This window comes from Macrotis lagotis, chromosome X (genome assembly GCF_037893015.1).
Source record: "Macrotis lagotis isolate mMagLag1 chromosome X, bilby.v1.9.chrom.fasta, whole genome shotgun sequence".
Lineage (NCBI taxonomy): Eukaryota > Metazoa > Chordata > Mammalia > Peramelemorphia > Peramelidae > Macrotis > Macrotis lagotis.
The window spans coordinates 145,025,489-145,046,579 of NC_133666.1; the positions used below are offsets into that span (position 1 = coordinate 145,025,489).

The 21,091-nt window shown below is 40.1% G+C and overlaps 1 protein-coding gene across 1 annotated transcript; it reads left to right on the forward strand.

The window, feature by feature from the left end:
- The first annotated feature begins 14,672 nt into the window (after positions 1-14,672).
- STX4 (syntaxin 4) lies at positions 14,673-20,748 on the forward strand. The gene is made up of 11 exons (XM_074201063.1): positions 14,673-14,812; positions 14,947-15,048; positions 15,173-15,272; positions 15,417-15,491; positions 15,595-15,665; positions 16,728-16,836; positions 17,038-17,114; positions 17,422-17,559; positions 19,736-19,846; positions 19,932-20,033; positions 20,313-20,748. Exons 1-10 carry the CDS (start codon positions 14,783-14,785, stop codon positions 20,010-20,012), a joined length of 894 nt encoding a protein of 297 aa, XP_074057164.1. The 5' UTR covers positions 14,673-14,782; the 3' UTR covers positions 20,013-20,033; positions 20,313-20,748.
- The last annotated feature ends 343 nt before the right edge of the window (positions 20,749-21,091 follow it).

Here is a 21,091-nt window from a genome sequence, read left to right on the forward strand (position 1 = left end):
CTTTTCACTCAAAAAACATTTAGTAACTGCCTGCATAAAGTACACAAAGAAACAAACACAAAGAGTTTTCAGGTATGCATAACAGAGGATTTGATATTTCATAGCTTCTCAAAGTCAAAAGGATCTTCAGAAGAACCCTTAGTTCTATCAAAAAATCCCCTCTACATAAAACCCATTAGTCATCATCCAACTTTTACCAGATAACCTCCAAGAATAGGGAACTATCTCTTGAGGAAAACCAATTCGTGTTTGGACATCTCTAATTAGGAAACTTAATTTACTCAAATAGATCTATAATCTTATTGATTTGGGAGTTCCCTCCAAAAGTATGGATTAAAATCTGTTTGTGCCTGACCACCTGTGCAGTTCTTATCTTCTTGATTTCATAACTTTACTACAGGAGACCTACTTAACATATTGAAAGTCTTTTTTTTCCGGTTTTTGCAAGGCAAGGAGGTTAAGAGACTTCCTCAAGTTCACACAGCTAAGTAAGTATTAAGTGTCTGAGGTTGGATTTGAACTCAGGTCCTCCTGACTCCAGGACCAGTGCTCTACCCACCTCACCTTCCACCCAGCTGCCCACTTGAAAGTCTTTCTTCTGGTTTTAGGAGGGTACCAATGGAGCATTCAGGTTATTATTCCTTACCCTCTGAATTTGATGAGACCATCTTCTCTTCATATCATATGGGTTGTTAGATGGCACAGTGTGTAGAGTACTGTTCTTGGAATCAGGAGGACAGGAGTTCAAATTCATCCAGCTTCTGACTAGCTGTGTGACTTTGGGCAAGTTACTTAAACCTGATTGCCTCACATCTGGGGCCATCTCGAGTCATCCTGATTCATAACTGGCCACTGGACTCAGAGGGCTCTGGAGGAAAAAGTGAGACTGGTGACTTAACATAGCACTCCCTCACTCAAATCTAAGTCATATGCTTGTCATGGCATCACCTCCCTGATGTTGTGATCTTCTTCAAGAATGAAGGACAAGGGATGGTTAGGTGGTGCAGTAGATAGAGCACCAGCCCTGGAGTCAGGAGTACCTGAGTTCAAATCTGGCCTCAGACACTTAGTAATTCCCTAGCTGTGTGGCCTTGGGCAAGCCACTTAACCCCATTGCCTTGCAAAAACCTAAAAAAGAAAAAAAAAGAATGAAGAACAAATATATCACATTTTCCTAAATGATATATTTTATGACTATTTTCTTTGAAATTATTCATTGGGTATATGTTGCATCTTGCTCACACCTACCATGCCCCTCTCCATTAGCCTTTGAATAACTTTTTTTAATTTGAAAATTTTCTTTTTAATAAATATCAACATTAATTTCAATATGCACAGAAATATGACAACAGAGATTTTATATGAACCCATGAACTTCTATTATTGCCAGTTGCTCTTTTCCCTTACTACCTATAGTTTAAGGACTTTTTGTATAATACAAATTTAAAAGTAGTTCCAGTACTACCCTGTTTAATCATGTTCCATCCTGAACTTCCTTCTGCTCTCTTCTGTTTATGTTTTTATGACTCATCAATGTTTCTTTTAGTTTTTGCAAGGCAATGGGGTTAAGTGGCTTGCCTAAGGCCACACAGCTAGGTAATAGACCAGATTTGAACTTAGGTACTCCTGACTTCAGGGCCAGTGCTCTATCTACTGCACCACCTAGTCACTTCATCCACTGAGCCAACCAGCTGCCCCACCTTTATTTTTTTAAATGATTACCTAATGTCTTTTTCCTCCTTATTATCACTACTACACAATTCTTTCCACCAAAATAAACATGTAAACATGTAAACAACATGCATAGACATGCAAAACCAAAATAAACATTGACCTATTTTGGTTCATCCTGTACCTTTAGTTTATCACCTCACTGCCAGGAAGGGTGAAGCATGATTTAACATCACTCTTTGGGAGTTGCAATTGGTTGTTTCATTGATCATGATTCTTTAGTCTTTCAAAGTTATTTTTCTTAACAATGTTATCAATGAATATATTTTTCTTTTCATTTTATTCTGCATCAATTCATACAGGTTTTTCTACATCTGTCCCTTTTGTCATTTCTGATAGTATAAAATATTTAATTACATTCGTATATCATAATTTGTTCCTTCATTCCTCAACTAATGAACACCCATCTTGTTTACCGTTCTTTGCTAAAGCAAAAAGTATCCTATTAATATATAGTTGTATGCATAAGTTATTTTCTTCTTTCTTCAATATAAATCAAGTAGTAATATCTCTGGATCAAGCATATACACAGTTTAGTGACCTTTTGATTACAGTACCTATTTTTCTAAATGGTTACATCAAAAAATATCAGACAAAAGAGCATTAGTGCCTAACTCTTGCAACAAGTATCATTTCTATTATTTGTCATCTTTGTCAATCTAGTGGATGAGATGGAATTTTAGTGTTATTTTAATTTTTCATTAGTGATTTGAAGCATTTTTAATATAAATATTGATAGCTTGGATTTCATCTTTTGAGAATTGTCTATTGATATTTTTGATTATATATCTATTTTAAAATAGCTGTCATTATTTAGTAATATGAATTCCCTATACATTTCTTGGATAGCAAACATTTCTGCTGGAATCTTGCTGCAAATACTTTCCCTAAATAACTTTTTCCTTCTATTTCTAATTACATTAGGTTTTTTCTTTTTTTGATAGAAACTTTTCAATAATATATAATCAAAACTCTCCATTTTATCTGCTATGATTCTTTCTATTTCTAATTTGATGAAGAAATTACCCTACTCAGAGTTGTAAAGGTTATCTCTTTATTTGTTCTTCTAATTTGTTAATGACTTGACTTTTTATAATTAAGCCTTTTGAAGCTAATTGTGATACACAGCATAATATGTTGGTCTAAACTTAATTTCTGCTAGACTGCTTTCTAGCAGCTTCTTTAGCAACTTTTGCTAAATTCTTGTGCTGGTAGTTTATTGAATACTATTCTAATAGATTTGTTTGCTCCTGTGTCTTATGAAGTTAATCTGTTCTATTGATCAACTTTTCTATTTTCAAACCAGGAGCAAATTGTTTTAATAATTACAACTTTGTAGTATATCCTTCTTCCCATTCTTTTTCATTATTTCTCTGAAAAGCAACCTTTGATTATTCACGAAATATTTTCTTATTTTTCCGGTTCTAGTTCTAGTTCTATAAAGTAATTCATGAGAGAATTTGAAAAATAATTTAATATTTTGGCATAGTCCAACCTCTAGTAGATATTTTTCTATCTTTGCCTTTATTTCTATAAAGAATATTTTATATTCAAATTCATTTAATTCTATTGTGTTTTAACTTTTGAAGTCCTAAGTATTTTATATACTCTTTAGTTATTTTTGAATGGATTGCCTTTTTCTATCTCATCCTGGTGGGTTTTGTTGATAATATATAAAAAGGATAATAATTTTTGTGAGTTTATTTTATATGCTATTAATTTCAATTAATTTTTTTGACTCCCTAAGTTCTTTAAGTAAACCATCGTGTCATTTGTAGAAAGCATGTGGTTATTCACTGAACTTATTTTTATTTTCTTATTGCTATAGGTACCATTTAAATAATTGCTATTAAGGAAAAGTCTGTTTATTCCTATTCTTTTCATTTTTTAGCATAAATGAATATTGTGGGTTTGTTTCCAAAAGTTTTTTTTCTATGATGTGATATAATGATGTGAATGTAAGTATTTTGTTATTAACATGGTCTACAATGATTATAGTGTTCCTAAAATTGAACTAATGGCAGTTAAGTGATATTGTGGATAGAGTAACAGGCCTGGAGTTAGAAAGCTCATCTTCCTGTTTTCAAATCCAGACTCAGACACTTACTAACTGGCAAATTATTTAACCTTGTTTGCTTTAGTTTCCTCATTTATAAAATTATTTGGAGAAGGAAATGGCAAAGCACTTCATTATCTTTGCCAAGAAGACCCCAAATGGAGTTACAAAGAGTTGGACATGACTAATAAATGGCTTAACAACAACAATAATGAACCAACACTGCAATCCCAATAGAACATCAATTTATGCAGTATTAGAATTAATTGTTTTAAAAATGTTTCATAAAATTAACTTGCAAATCTATTTCAGCACTTCAGAGATTGTTCTATTTCATATCTTGTCATAAAGGAACTCCAATAGAAAGTTGGCTTTTACCTCAGACAATAAAAGTACCTGGGAGTCTATTTGCCAAGGCAGACTCAGAAACTTTTTGAAAACAATTATAAAACACTTCTCACACAAATTAAATCAGATTTTAAATAACTGGGCAAACATCAACTGCTCATGGATAGGTAGAGCTAATATAATAAAAACGACAATTCTACCAAAACTAAACTACCTGTTTAGTGCCATATCAATCAAAATTCCAAAAAATTACTTTAATGAGTTAGAAAAAGTTGTAAGTAAATTCATATGGAGAAATAAAAAGTCAAGAATTTCCAGGGATTTAATGAAAAAAAAAGTACAAAAGAAGGTGGCTTAGCCCTACCTGAGCTAAAATTATATTATAAAGCATCAATCATCAAAATTGTCTGGTAGTGGCTAAGAAATAGAGTGGTGGACCAGTGGAATAAACTAGGTGCAATAGCAGGAAATGATTATAGTAATCTGCTACTTGATAAACCCAAAGAGTCCAGCTATTGGGATAAAAACTCTTTGATAAAAACTGCTGGGGGGGGGGCATCTAGGTGGTACAGTGGATAGAGCACTGTCCCTGGAGTCAGGAGTACCTGAGTTCAAATCCAGCCTCAGGCGCTTAATAATTACCTAGCTGTGTGGCCTTGGGCAAGCCACTTAACCCCATTTGCCTTGCAAAAAAAAAAAAAAGATTCTTAAAAACTGCTGGGAAAATTGGACATTAATATGGAAGAAACTTAGATTAGACCAACACCTCACACCCTATACCAAGATGAGATCCAAATGGATACAGGATTTAGACATAAAAAAAAATACTATAAGCAAAGTAGAAGACCAAGGACTAGTTTACCTGTCAGATCTATGGAAAGGGGAGCAGTTTATGACTAAGGAAGAGTTGGAGAACATCACTAAAAACAAACTAGATGATTTTGATTACATTAAATTAAAAAGCTTTTGCACAGACAAAACCACTGTAACCAAGATCAAAAGAAATGTAGTAAACTGGGAAACAATTTTTACCACTAATGTTTCTGACAAAAGACTCATTTCTAAAATATACAGAGAACTGAGTCATTTTATTTTAAAAAAAAGAGCCATTCCCCAATTGACAAATGGTCAAAGGATATGCAAAGACAATTTACAGATGAGGAGATCAAAGTAATCCATAGTCATATAAAAAATTGCTCTAAATCATTACTTACTAAAGAAATGCAAATTAAAGCTTCTCTGAGGTATCACCTCACACCTCTTAGACTGGCCAATATGACCAGAAAGGATAATGATCATTGTTGGAAGGGTTGTGGGAAATCTGAGACAGTATTACATTATTGGTGGAGCTGTGAACTCATCTAACCTTTCTGGAGAGATATTTGGAACTATGGGCAAAGGGCAACAAAAATGTGCATACCCTTTGATCCAGCAATACCACTATTTAGTCTATACCCAGTATAGATGAAGAGATGATGAAAAAGGGTAAAAGCATCACTTGTACAAAAATATCCATAGCAGCCCTGTTTGTGGTGGCAACGAATTGGAAATTAAGTAAATGTCCTCCAATTGGGGAATGGCTTAGCAAACTATTGTTCTATTAGAAACCAGGAGAGATGGGAATTCAGGGAAGCCTGGAGGAATTTGCATGAACTGATGCTGAGTGAGATGAGCAGAACCAGAAAAGCATTTTACATCCTAACAGCAACATGGGGGCAATGATCAACCTTAATGGACTCATTCCATCAGTGCAACAATCAGGGACAATTTGGGGCTCTCAGTAATGTAGCATACCATCTATATCCAGAGAAACAACTGTGGAGTTTTAAGAAAGACCAAGGACTATTACCTTAAATTTAGGGGGAAAAAACCTGATATCTTATTGTCTGATCTTGCCATCTCTTATACTTTGTTTCTTCCTTAAGGATATAATTTCTCTCTCATTACACTCAATTAGGATCAATGTATAACATGGAAACAATATAAAGACTGACAAATTTCCTTCTGTGTGGGGAGGAGGGAAGTAAGATTAGGGAGAAAATTGTAAAACTCAAAATAAATAAAATCTTTAATAAAAAAAAGAAAGTTGGCTTTTTAAAATGGTCTTTTGTGTCCATAGAAAACTTGAAATCATTCAAATTTTATAAATCCCTGAAAACTATTCAGTCCATTCTCCCCCTTTGGTTCAACTCCTACCTCAACTTATTATCCATTTATATTCTTCATGCTGGTTCCATATACTGAGAGACAAGCTCTGTAGATTTTCCATGTAAATACATGTCATAATCCAATACACAAACATTCTTCATAGTTTTTCTCATATGAATGACCAGTTCAAACACTTGAACAGTTACAGATCTCTTTCAAATGCTCTTCATGAACCATGGCTTGCTGTTTGACAACACATCCTCCCAAAACAATAAGAAATAGAGGACCTCACCATCCACAAAAAAATCCCTATTCACTTTCTTTATTGGTAAAGTGGCAAATATATCTGGGAAATACATACCTTCTTGTTTTATACCTACATTTTATGATGATTATGTTTTCTACTCATATCTTATAAGAAATGTGAAATGCGTTTTTATGTAATTAAGCATCTGGTTGGAAAAGAGCCTTTAAGGTGGCGCTTTGCTATAATGATTCAAATACTTTTAATAATCAACAAAGAACATAGCAGAATCTTATATTCCTTATATTTTTCAGGCAATTTTGGAATGGCTAATATATTCATTTTTTAATATCACTTATGAAACTCTATTCCCAACAAATCTGAAAATTGAGGATTCTCTTGAATTCTTCATAAGTGAATTGAAATAAGATTTTGTATAGGTAGGAAAGTAGATATTAATGGTTGAAAATTGTTGATGTTTTCTTAGTAAAAATTTTAAAACATGCTTTTGGTATTATCGCCTAACTCAGAAATCTTGTACATTCACTCCAGCTCTATAAGGTGCCCTTACTGATGAAATATTATTATATATTATTCTTTAAAGATCATTTCCATTTTTTCTTCTATTTGTTGTTCTTTTATTTTAGTCATCAAATGCCTTTTGGATAACTTACCTGAACTAAATTCTTGCAAAAACTTCATTAATCTAGCTTCACCTTCTACTATTTCTTTCTGCATTACTACTAATTATACACCATCCTTTATAAAATATTTGTAAAAAAAATTCCTTTCTAAATTGCCTTTGGCAAGTAAAGAAGTTGCCTTTGCCCCCCACCGTCTTTGTCAACTTGACATTTTCTAAATTAGGCATTTTCTGCACTCTTTTGGTTTTCTTGTTGTGGCAATAGTCAGAATCCGTAGTCTTCTGCAGAAAAGAAATTTTCATTGGTATCAATATCATTCTGGATCCCCATTTCCCATTTTTCATTGCTGATAGTTTGTTTAAATAATCCAGGACTGAGTTACTTAAATAGGATGTCATACTTTTTAAAAGGTTTTTATTCTTTGTTTTTTGATAATTTTGGTCTTTGCTTAACAAATCAAAAGTCTGTATACAAATAACTAATCCAAGACAACTTTCACACTACTAATGTCTTTTTATGTATGTTAACATAAAACTATCTTATTTTTCACAATATATTTGTTGCTCACCATGTGTAAAAACCTTACTACACTTTTGCTTGAAGAATGTGCTTTTGGTATAAAGGCATGAGGTTTCTGTGAAATCTTTAGCTTCTCTCTTTATTTTTTCTTGAAGTAGGTTTTCTCTCATACATATCTTCACTTTTTTTCACTTTTATTGAAGTTACTGATTATGAGAATACATGTTGCTTTACTTTGAAAAACCCTATCAGAGTCTTGGTAGAATTTCTTTGCCTACCTCTTCAACTTTAGTTATCAGTATTGGTCCAAAAGCTGCAATTATTGTCATGATAGTCTTTTGCAAAAATTCTCATTACTATAATACTAGATGACTATATCCCAGGAAATAAAGTTTCTTAGATGTGATAGAGTGAATCTAGGTGGCAAAATGGATGGAATACTGGATCTGAAGTCAGGAATACCCATCTTCCTGAGCTCAAAGCTGGCCTCAGACACTTACTAGCTGTGTAATCCTGGGCAAGTCACATAACCCTGTTTGCCTCACTTTCCTCATCTTTGAAATGAGCAGAAGGAAATGGCAAACCACTCCTATATCTTTGTCAAGAAAATCCCAAATTGGAACACAAAGAATCAGACATGATGACAATAACAATGTTGCTGCCTTTGGCTATATCATAACCAACTCCTTTCTTTGCCTCTTCAAGGTGTACTGGGATTTCATTTAGCCACAACTTCCTCTTTCTTCTAGTTTCCTTTATACCAGAACTTTCAAGATTGATATGATTCAGCTTCTTTAGTGGTCATCTGCTAAGTGGGGAAGGTAGATCTGAGATCTGGAGGGAGAAGATAGTTTTTGTACAAACGTAGGAATCAAGAGAGAAAAAACTAAGTAGCAATGAGTGCCCAGTTGAGATTATATAATATAAATTTATAGTAGTTTAAGTCAGTTTGGTTTTCTCCATTAATCTTCAGCATTCTCTATTAATATTGTTGTTATTAATAAGAAACCTAATCAAGCTCTATTACAAAAGTGTTTTGAAATGGTTTAATGACATTTTGATGCTAGGTATATATTGTTGCTGCTACTTCCTTTTTAATAGAAAAATGAGAGTAAACACTGGGACAGATGGCAATTATGATAGGTGACATTTAATTAGCCTCATTCCCCTGATGTCTTTTATAATATATATTGTTTTTGATAACATACTACAATCTTCACTCAACGTGCTACTTATATGCACATTTTCAATATTGATTCTGAGATTGTGGTTCACAAATACATAGCACCACCCCAAGAATATTGGTATTATAGAGATTACCTTTTTTTTTAAGTTTTTGCAAGGCAAATGGAGTTAAGTGGCTTGCCCAAGGCCACACAGCTAGGTAATTATTAAGTGTCTGAGGTCACATTTGAAGTTAGGTACTCCTGACTCCAGGGCTCTATCCACTGTGCCATCTAGCCACCCCTAAGAGATTATCTTTTAAAGTAGTGAGCATTTGGGGTATACTCAAATATCATCTGGACTGAGCATTGCCTGGCATATACATACTTACATATACACACATATGTGTATATATATATATATATATATATATATATAAATGTAATACACATATATTTTCTTTTCAATATGGTGTATTGATAAAAAAAAAAGTGAACCTGTAATCAAAGTAAGTTCTGGTTTAGTTACTCCCTAGTTATGTTGTTTGGGGAAAGAAATTTGAAAGTTTTTTTTTTTTTTTTTTTGCAAAATAAGAGATTTTACTTAGGTGATCTTTGAAGTTCCTTCTAGCTCTGATTTTGTGCACAAGTGTGAGAGATGGAAGGATGTGAATAGAGAACTGGCATTTCCAACCAGGAAGACCTGAGTTTAAATTTCATCTGTGACACACACATACTAGCTTTGTCACTCTGGGCAAATTATTTAATCTCCCAATACTCTAGTCACCTGTCTACCACTGAAGTACAACATTTGTATTACCCCTGTGCAAACAAAGCTGAGGGGAGTTCTTGACACTTCTGGGGTCCCAAGAAACTCCTCAGCCAGAAAAGATATACAGTTTGGCTGACACCTCTGAGTCTGGAAACATCCTGACAGGACTCAAATAGTTGACCATGGGGGTTATGAGATATACCATAAATTTTATCTGATGTTCTTGTTAACCTAATCCTTTTGCTGTATCTGCAAATTTATGCTTCCCCCAAAACTCTCTTCCCCAGATGCAGCTGGAACCATGAGATGGTTAACTTCACTCAACCTCAGAACCAGGGTACATGACTACCCTATACCTCAAGAAACATGATAGATATAAAGGCACACCCTGACCTTTTTACCTGTCTTCCATCTTTTGTTGGTCTCCTATCTATACTGTGCAACAGTCTGACAAGGAAATATATCTAACCACTATCATGGCTTCTGTAATCCCCTGCTTGCACAAGACTTATTCAAACATACTCTGAGGGGTAGCTAGGTTGTGCAGTGGATAAAGCACCGGCCCTGGAGTCAGGAGTACCTGGGTTCATATCCGGTCTCAGACACTTAATAATTACCTAGCTGTGTGGCCTTGGGCAAGCCACTTAACCCCATTTCCTTGCCAAGAACAAAGTGACAAAAAATCAACCTAAAACAAACAGACCCTGCGCACTCTAAAAACCCTGCTCATTCTGTTTTCTGTGCTGCCTGATTTGGACTCTGACTCCTTGCAGCACCCCAGTTTAATAAATTCCACCTAAATTCAATTGGTCTCCATCTCACATTCTCTTCTGGGGTACAACACCACAATGAAGGTGCAGACCGGAATTGTTAAGGGCATTCTTTCACCAAGAATTTTCCTATAGCAAAAAAAATCACAGGTTTAGTCTCTTTTCCCGTATCCATAGTTGGCAACAATGGAGCAGAGAAGGAGTGGGCAACTTTCAAGATTTGACAAACAGCACCTCATTTCCTCATCTGGGACAGAACATTGCAAACATCAGGATTGGTTTAATGAAAATAAAGGAGAAATTCAGAAACTACTAAATGAAAGATGAGAGCTCCACAGGGTTTATCAACAGGACAATTCATTCATCTCTAAGAAAGCAATATTTAACTCCATCAAAAGTAAAAATCAAGTTAAGCTTAGAGAGAGATGTATGATTCTTGAATCTGTAAAAGGCAGAAGTTACTCTTAGGGATAATAGTAACAATTTGCAGCATTTCTATGCTGTCATGAAAGCTATTTAAGTGCCAAAGACCTTTGTTACATCTCGACTACTCAGAGCTGATGGAGCCACTTTGATAAAGTAAAATGGATGTGATCCTAAAGAGATGACTTGGACATTTCCATGCTGTTCCCAACAAACTGTCATCAGCCAGTGCTGAAGTTATTGATCATATACCTTAGGTTGAAGTCACTTTCTCTAGCTAAACTGAAAAAGAGATGTTGAATTCCATTAGACTACTCTTATGTGGCACATCAACCCAGTGTTGATTTCATTTTACCAGAGATTTATAAGGCAAGGGGGTCCACTGCTCATGAAAAAGCTGACTGAAATCTTCTGGGTCATGTATTAAGAGGAGGAAAAGGAAATAGGTGGTCCTGTGACAATCACAAGGGGATCTCTCTCTTAGTCTTTGACTGCAAGATTCTCTTTTTTTCCTAAGGTTTTTTTTTTTGTAAGGCAAACGGGGTGAAGTGGCTTGCCCAAGGCCACACAGCTAGGTAATTATGAAGTGTCTGAGACCGGATTTGAACCCAGGTACTCCTGACTCCAGGGCCGGTGCTTTATCCACTAAGCCACCTAGCTGCCCCTGACTGCAAGATTCTTGCCAGAGTCCTCCTTCATAGGCTAATCCTTAGTCTGGAAGATGGTCATCTAATCAATAGCCACTGTGGCTTCAGAAAGGGTTTAAGAATAGTTGATGTGTTTGCTGCCCAACAACTCCAGGAGAAATACCAGAATCAGAACAGAGGTCTATACACAATGTTCATCAATCTGATCAAGATCTTTGATGGGTTTGTGGAAGGTCTTGGGAAATTATGGCAGTCCAGAGAAGTTCATTAGTATTGTATGTTAGTTTCATGTTGTCATGCTTGCACAGGTTCTGGAAATTGGATGATGCTCTCACAGTTTTCTAGTCATCAATGGAATAAACAGGGCTATGTGCTTGCTCCCATGCTTTTTAGCATAATATTTTCCTTGATGTTGTCAGATACCTTCAACAAGGATGAAAAAAATAGCATCAACTGATGCACTGATGTTGTTATTAAAGATGAAAAAGCTATAATAAACTTAGTCTAATGTGAAGGGAGAGTTGATGTGAGACTTTTTGTTTGCAGATGATTGGGCATTCAATGCTGCCTCTGAAGCTGAGATGGAATCCTGTATGGATCAGTTCTTTGCCTCTAGTTTTGTCCTGACAACACCAAGAAAACAGAGGTTCTCTGCCAGTCAGCACTGTACCATTCATACATGCAACCATTATTTACAGGAAATGGAGAATTTTTGAATGCTGTGGATAAGCTCACTTATCTTGGCAGTATACTTACCTTAGGTGGACACTTTCGAGGGAGCCTCGAAAGGAACATGTGAGAAAGAATAACAGACCTCCTACCTGACTGTCTATAGAGTCATGGTGCTACCTAATTGTTTTACACTTGCAAAACCTAGACAATTTACCAGTACTATACTAGGAAACTGAATCAATTCCATTTTAATTGTCTTGGGAAGATTCTGAAGATCACCTGCAAGATAAGGTACCAGATATTAAGGTCCTTTCTCAAGCTGAATAACCAGATATTCAATCTCTATTGCAGAGTGCAACTCTGATAGGCTAGGCTGACCAAGTTGTTAGAATGACAAACTTACATTTACCTAAAAGGCTATTTTATGGAGAACTCATACAACGTAAGGACTCAAATGGAGGTCAGAAAAACTGAAACAAGGACAACTCTTTGAAGAACTTTGGAATCGATTGTGATATGTGGGAAACATTAGCACAGGACCATCCAATATGATGTGTTTATCAATGACCATGCTATGAGCAAAGCAGAATTGCAATAGCTCAGAAGAAACATGAGATGAGCAAATTTAGAGACATGTCCAATCCAAATATTCAAAATGCCTGTCAAAATGCCTGACCTGTGGTAGAAGGATCAGAATTCCACAATAGGACACACTGCACTTTAGGGATATTATTTTGGTCCTCCTCCAAATGGAAGGACAATCAACAATCCTGACCCAACAGGCATTGGATAGTGTTGCTTGCCAAGCCCAAACTCAGATGCTTTCCACAGTAATGAAATATAGCCATAGCCTTTGCCCTCTGCTGACAGTTTTTTTTTTTCAAGGCAATGGGGGTTAAGTAACTTGCCCAAGGCCACACGGCTAGGTAATTATTAAGTGTCTGAGGCCGGATTTGAACTCAGGTCCTCCTGACTCCAGGGCCCGTGCTCTATCCACTGCGCCACCTAGTCACCCCTGACAAAGTCTTTAGAAATACATAGAAATACCAGAGGCAAGATTAGCTAAGATTGGCAGATTTGATTACTGAGTTAACTTTTTCTACCTAGTGACTTTTAAAATAATTCTACCAGGGGCGACTAGGTGGCGCAGTGGCTAGAGCACCGGCCCTGGAGTCAGGAGGACCTGAGTTCAAATTCGGCCTCAGACAATAATTACCTAGCCGTGTGGCCTTGGGCAAGCCACTTCATCCCGTTTGCCTTAAAAATAAAAAAATAATAATCGCAAAGGGAAGGCACTAGCATGAATGGAGGGATGTGCCAGAGAAGGGGCAAGAAGGATGGAGTGGGGCAACTCGGTGGCGCGGTGGATAGAGCACCGGCCCTGCAAGACAGGTAGACCTGAGTTCTAATCCGACCTCAGACACTTAATACTGATGAAGCTGTGTGACCTCGGGCAAGTCACTTAACTCCATTGCCTTGGAAAAAACCATAAAAAGAAGGATGAAGGAAAACTTTCAAGATTGCATTTTATTTACTCACAAGTCAAATTAAAAATATATATACACATGAGAAATCTCCATGTTCTTTGTGGCCCTGGGCAGGGCATCCTGAGGAAGGCAGCCCTCTGATAGCTTCCAGACAGCAACGTCAGTGGTTTCCCCGTTAGCAGGGTCATAAAGCAGCACGGATGGGGGCCGGGAAGGCGCCGGAGCGCAGCCGAGGGAGTCCGGCTCGGTGCGGGCGCGCGGGCGGCCGGGACACCTCCCACTTTCCCGGGCTTCACCAGAAGAAGAGGGCAGCGATTGGGGGAGAGCTCGGGGGCGGGGCAGAGGGGGAAGGGGTGGGCCGTGGAGGTCACGTGCGGCTGATTTCCAGATTTAGAACGCGGGCGTCCCGGAGGTTTGGGCTAATCCATTAGACGGTCCGGGGTGGGGGAGCCCGTTCTTAAGGAAGGTCATTTCACCTGAAATCCAGCCAAGTCTCTCGGGTCACGGCTGACAGGGGTGACTAATAAGGAGTGAGGAGTTATTCGGAACACGTGACCTGGGGTTTCACGGGAGTAAGGAGATGCTGGAGGGGCGCTCGGATTAGGTCATTTAAGGTGGCGGGGGGGGGGCATGGGGTGATGTGAGCGGGGTGAAGACTGGCGGGTGACGTTTGCGTGACGTCCATTGTCCCCTTCCCACCCCCGGGCTGGAACTTGGCGTCCCGCGGTGAGTCCTTTCCGCCTGGCTTCCGGTAGGGGCGAAGCATCCTTGAGTCCTGGCAGCCCCACTTCCGTCCAGGCTGCAGCGGCAGCTTCCCGTTTCCGTCTTTCCTAAGGGCGGGGAAAGAGCTTCCTCTGTGCGCACGCGCAGATCCCTCCCGGCCCGGGGGGGAGGGGGAGGAGCTAAAGTTGTCGGATTGGGAAAAGGAGGAGGGAATTACAACCTGTGGCAGCCCGAGGGGTCCCGGAGGCCGGGTGCTTCCCATTGGCTACGGAGGGTGGGAGCGGGCGGAGCCGGGCTTGTGTGGCTTTCGGAGGGGTCCCGGTGGGGAGGGGGGCCGGGGTTTCATGTTGGATACTTTAGAGGCCTTGGGGTTTGGGCCGAACCGCAGGACCCCCACCAGGACGGGGGGGTGGCGTGGGAGCAAACCGGGCCAGCATGCGGGACCGGACCCACGAGCTGAGGCAGGTAAGGCCGAGGCGCGCGCTCGAGCGCTGGGGCTTGGGGGGCCGGGGGCGGCGGCCACGCCTCGGGGGTGCCAGGGCTCCCGGGGGTCAGCAGGCCGGGCAGCGGCTCCCATCAGCCCCCCCCGGCCCCCACAGGGAGATGACAGCTCCGACGATGAGGGCGAAGAGCGAGTGGCCCTGGTCGTGCATCCGGGCACCGCCAAGCTGGGGAACCCCGACGAGGAATTCTTCCAGAAGGTAAAGGTGGGGAGGGGGGCCGGGAGGTGCGACGCCTGGCATGGGCTGGAGGGACTGGCCGCAGAGCCCTCGGCGAGGGGGCTGGGCGGGGGCCCCTCGTTCCTTGCCCGCTCCCTCTCCCCAGGTCCGGAACATCCGACAGACCATGTCGAGACTAGAGAACAAAGTCAAGGAATTGGAGAAGCAACAGATAACCATCCTCGCCACGCCTCTTCCTGAGGAGAGTGAGTGCCAAGGGCGCATGCTCACTCCCTACCCCTAGGGATTATGGGCTTTGTAGTACCCCCACCTGCCCTGGTGGGCCCCTGTTACTGGAGCCCTCTCGAAGTCATGCTTGTCTCCCACTTCCACCCTTGCCTCCATTTCAGGTATGAAACAAGATCTCCAGAACCTGAGAGAAGAGATAAAACAATTGGGGAAGGAGATTCGAACTCAGCTGAAGGGTAAGTGTTGGTTGGCTATTCTGCCAGGGTTCTGGGAAGAAACCTGAGGCTCAAGGCAGGTCCCCTAAGCCCATTGCCCTGTCCCTCCTTTGTCCTTTAACAGCCATTGATCCCCAGAAGGAGGAAGCAGATGAAAACTGTAATTCTGTCAACATAAGGATGAGAAAGACCCAGGTGCGTCGGTCCTTTCCAGAACCTTAGCATTAATTTTTAAATTTTTTTTTCAATGAACAAAAACGAATTTTCTCTTCCATTTTCCTCCATGGGGGAGGAGGGAACAAGAGGAAAGATATTCTCACATTGGCCATGTTTTTAAAAAAAGTCTCATTCGGCACCTTGAGTCCATCATCTCTCAGGAGTTGTGTAGCTTGCTTCTTCGTGGGTCTTTGCATGTATCAGAGTTAAAAGACAAAATTGATTTTCTTTACCCTGTTGTTATTGTGTAAATTGTTCTCTGCAGAACCTTGACGTTTCAGAAAATGTCCATTTATGTTTACTAAAGGGGGGGAAGGGGTGTAGTTTCATAGGGGAAGGGATTCTTAATGCTTTGTCCTTTTCCTTAGGGTGCTTGCAATATTAAATGATGAGTCTCAAAGGGAATAATTGGTTGTGCTGATTGTCTAAGTGGTTGAATGCCTTAAAAAGTTCTTTGTTGGTCTTGTTATCAGGGTAGAAAAGGAGAACTTGAGTTAGAGCAGGAAAAATAGATTTGATTTAGACAATCAAGGTATTATAGGATGGATGGCAAACTAGTCCAGGGAACAAAATTTATAAATGTGCTCTCAGGAATATCTTTACCTTGTTCAGGAAACAAGTTGAACACTTGCTCTGAAAGGTTTTTGGGAATGAGTAGAAGATAAAGCTGAAAAAGTCAGTTGGGCCCAAATCATGGAAGGATTTAAATTCTAAGCTGATGACTTTTTACTTTATCTTGAAAGCAATGAACAGTCATTGAAAAAAATTCTTGAGCTATGGAATCAAATGAGGATAGTGAGACTTTGGGGAAGGATTAATCTGACTGCTTGTATAGGATTTACTGGTGGAAAGGGTAAGATTGAAAACAAAAGTACTCTTTAGAAAATGGTCTCATAAGTTTAGGTATGAAGTGAGCTGCCTTATTTAGAGGACAGTGATACTAGTTTGACCAGAGCACAAACATCAGTCTTCTGATTCCCACCTGGGTCTTCCTTACATGTCATTCTATACTCTATTCTCCCTGTACTCTTCTACCCACAGCATGGAATCTTATCCCAACAATTTGTTGAGCTCATCAACAAGTGTAATACAATGCAGTCAGAATATCGGGAAAAGAACGTAGAACGGATCCAGAGGCAGCTAAAGATCAGTGAGCACTGGGGGAGAGGGTGTAAGGGGAAATGGGTAAGGGACAATGAACTATGAGGGATGTAAAGGGGCAGGGTTGGGGGAAACCCAGATTTAGAGGGGAACAACCCAGCAAGTCTTGGACCTAAAATGGTCATTCAGAATGCTGAGCATTTAAGTAAGAACATGATCTTTTCCCTCCCCTTCTCAATTCCCTTTCCAGCCAATGCTGGAATGGTGTCAGAAGAAGACCTGGAACAGATGCTGGAAAGCGGACAAAGTGAAGTGTTTGTGTCCAATGTGAGTCTTGTCAGACACTGAAACTTTGACCTTCAACCCAAATCTCTTCTGATTCTTATGGTTTAGTTGTATCCTGTACCCCTGAGGGTCATCTGCTTGAGTCTTTCTACTCCTTCCTGGCTTTAACCCCTCCCTTATCTTAGTCCACTCATTCACATAGCACCAAAGGTTAGAGTATGGGCAGCCAAGGTAGTGTCTGTTCTCTATTTCACTGACCTCTAGAACTCTGAGAATTTTGGCCAAGGATGGAGCTCTTTAGGGCACGGAGTGATATTTATCAGCATGCCTCCATTCTTCCCTGACCCAGATCCTGAAGGACACACAAATGACTCGACAAGCACTGAATGAAATCTCCACCCGACATGGGGAAATCCAACAGCTTGAACGAAGCATCCGGGAACTCCATGAAATCTTCACCTTTCTGGCTACTGAAGTGGAGATGCAGGTGGGACATTGCCAGTTTTCTGTTAGCCCTTAGTAGAGCTAAGACTCCTCCTTACCATGGTCTTACCTCATCATAACTTTTCCTTTTTCAGAGCCCTGCCATCTTTTAAAACTCTTTCCCCCCATCTGCCCATCTTTAAGTCTCCTATTCAGGTGAATAGTCAAGTATGTGAATGGTTGTCTAGGGGGTTAGAGAAGTTTTCTTTTCACTTCCTGTCTCCCCTTAGGGACTCAGAAATCTGACAAACATTAAGGACCAACTAAGAGGGAGGCTGTGAGCTGAGTGCTATAGATACAAAGATGAATCTGGAGAATACCCTGCTCTCAATCTACTTGGCAGAAGGACTTGTACAGAAATAACTACATTGAGTTAGAAAGTGGGGTACAAGTCCTTCTGCCAAGTAGAAATGTGAATAGGGAGAGGACATTTCATGGGAATGGGGGAGTGGTTAGAGAAGCTTTTTGGAAGAAGCACCATTAAATTGGACCTAAATGGAAGTCTCAACTATTGGAGATTGGAGGAAAGGAAGGGAAGGTATTTTTGAAATTAGAAGATGGGATGAAGGAAGTTGAGAAGACAGATGAGAGCCAGCCTGGAAAGGGTATAGATCTGTTTATCTGGAATGAGATAAGACTGGTTTTGGTCAGTTGAATCTAGATGAGGATACCAGAGTCAAGATTTTTATAATTTATTTTGTGGGCAGTGGATGGGGAGCCATTGAAGATTTTTGTGATTAGAGCAATAGTGTAACTGTATTGATGTATTAGGAAGATTACTCAATAGATTGGAGCTGAATTGGAGAATGGAAGATACTGTTAGGAGGTGATAACCATAGTTTACCAGTGAAGAGCTGAGGACCAGTAGATAGAGTGGTAACCTTAGGAGTGGAGAAGGAATGGATTGGTGCAAGAGATATTTTGAAATTAAGTGGGGGCAGCTAGGTGTCATAGTAGATAAAGCACCAGCCCTGGAGTCAGGAGTACCTGGGTTCAAATCTGGTCTCAGACACTTAATAATTACCTAGCTGTGTGGCCTTGGGCAAGCCACTTAACCCTGTTTGCCTTGCAGAAACACACACACACACACAAAAAAATTAAGTGGAAAGGACTTGGCTGTTGATTGGCTGTGTGGAGCAATAGAGATAACTCCAGGATTATAAGGTTAGGTCAAGTCTAGCAGGGAAAATATGTTCAATTTTAGATACATCAAATTTGAGGTTCCCAGTGAGACTGGAACTCTGAGGAGAGACTGGAGATATAAATATAAATGTGGGAGTCATTCACAAAGAGGGAGTGATTGAGATCACCAGTCAAGAGAACATAAAGAGAAAAAGGAAGACAGCTGAAAACTGAACCTTTATAAAGAAAGCTACAGGGCAACTAGGTGGCACAATGGATAGAGCACCTGCCCTGGAGTCAGGAGGACATGAATTCAAATCTAGCCTCAGACACTTAATAATTACCTAGCTGTGTGACCTTGGGCAAGTTAGTTTTGCCTAGCAAAAAAATAAAAATAAATAAAGAGAGCTACACTTAGAAGTTAGAAGTAAAATAGTTCAGAGAACTAACAAGACAGTGGAGGGATAGATAACCTACCGATGCAGTGTCACAGAAGCACAAGGAAGAGGTGGTCCAAAGTGTCCATTGCAGAAAGTACGTTAACATAATGATATTTAACATTTCGGGTGGGTCTTCTAGGAGGAACAAAAGTGTAATATAATGAAAAGATCTCTTAATTTAGAATCATGTGACCTGGGTTCATATTCTGGTTCTGCAACTACTTGTGACTATGAGTGACAACTTCTCTAGGCTTCAGTTTCTTCTCTCTAAAAAGAGAGCATTCAACTTCCTCTCACTTCCCTTCCAGCTCTAAATCTGTGACTTCTGGCTTTGGGGGGAGTAGTGTGTGGGTGGGGGAAATCAGAGAAGACTTCATGAAAAAGGATAGCATTGGGGCTGAACTGAAAAGAATGAATGGGATGCAGATTTGGAGGTGGCATTAGGGGATAAGAGAAAAACAGTTTGAGGTCATCAATCTAGTTATATTATCAGAGATGAGGTGATTTAAGCCTAGAATGTTGAAGACCTTGAATGCCAGATTTGATTTCAGTCTGCTTTTGTCTCTTCTCACCCCAGTTCCTTCTTAAACCTTGACCTTCTTCCTGTTTCCTCACTAGGGGGAGATGATTGACAGAATTGAGAAGAACATTCTCAGTTCAGCAGATTTTGTGGAGCGAGGTCAGGAGCATGTCAAATCTGCACTGGAGAGTCAGAAGAAGGCGAGGAAGGTGAGGGAAGGTGTTCCTACCAAGAATCTCCTCCCATACCTGTTGACCTCAGACCATGATCTAAACTCCCTCTCCTCTCCTGTAGAAAAAAGTTGGCATCGCTATTTGTATTATTATTGCTGTCCTCATCCTTGCTTTAATCATCGGTCTCAGCCTAGGAACCTAATAGCATCCTTCATCAGCTGAGGTGAGCAGCTTCCTCATCCTTGAGAACTGGTGAACTGTCCTCTCCTTTCCCCCCCCCCCCAAAATCTCCTGCCCCTATCTTACCCCCTTTAGAACCAGGCATCCTATTCAGGACTTCTAACCTAAAACAGCTCTTTATCCTGAAACCAAGTCTTTTTTTTTTTTTGGAGTCCCTTGCTTAGCAGCTCTTGCTCCCCTTATTCCTTCAGTTTCTAGAGACCTAGTTCTCCCCCTGCCATTTTTTCCCCTCTGACCTTCCTCTCCCTCCTTTCCCTTACAGGTGAGGGGGGAGACCTGGCTTTGGGGGATACATGGAACCTAGGAAGGAGGTCAACAGCACTTCCTTCTCATTAATGCCCCCCCAGGAGCACAGTTAGGAGGCCCAACTGACAATGGAGGCAGATGATTTTCCTTGGAGGGGAGAAGTGGAGTGGGAGGAAGATGGGTGGCACCTAGAGCCCATTTTTAACCCTGGTTCTCTCCTCCAGAGGTCCCCTGCCCTGCCCTCTCCACCCTCATTTTGTTTTCCCCTTCATTCACCTGAACCTCACTAACCCCATCCCTAGGATCCTATTCCAACCCATTCTATCCCCTACTCCCAGCCTTCAGGGTGACTACCAGGTGGTTAAATGGGGGTGGGAAAGCCTCAGAGTGAGAACAGGAGGTCCTGGGATCATCTGGGACAAAATTTTGTAAGAAATAAAGTTAAAACAGTATTTTATGTCTGTATGTGTTTGATTTTTGTAGTTCCCCTGAAACTCTTAGAACCAAAATGACACTTTTCCACTGTCAGTATCCCCTTCTTTTACCCTTTTCACCTTCAAAGCAATATTAGATCAGACTCCACAGGTCTTACATACACACACACACACACACACAAACACCCCACATCCAGATATAACCAGAGCTCAACCTGACTTGGTCACAGTGATTTCCCCCAGGTCCCTTTTGCTCCCTAGATGAATGAAGGTGGGACTTCAGTAGAGGGTTAAAAGGAGCTAGGCCCATGCTGGAGGGAGCCCCATATTCTCTGCTGCATTGGAGCTTAGTCCAGGGACC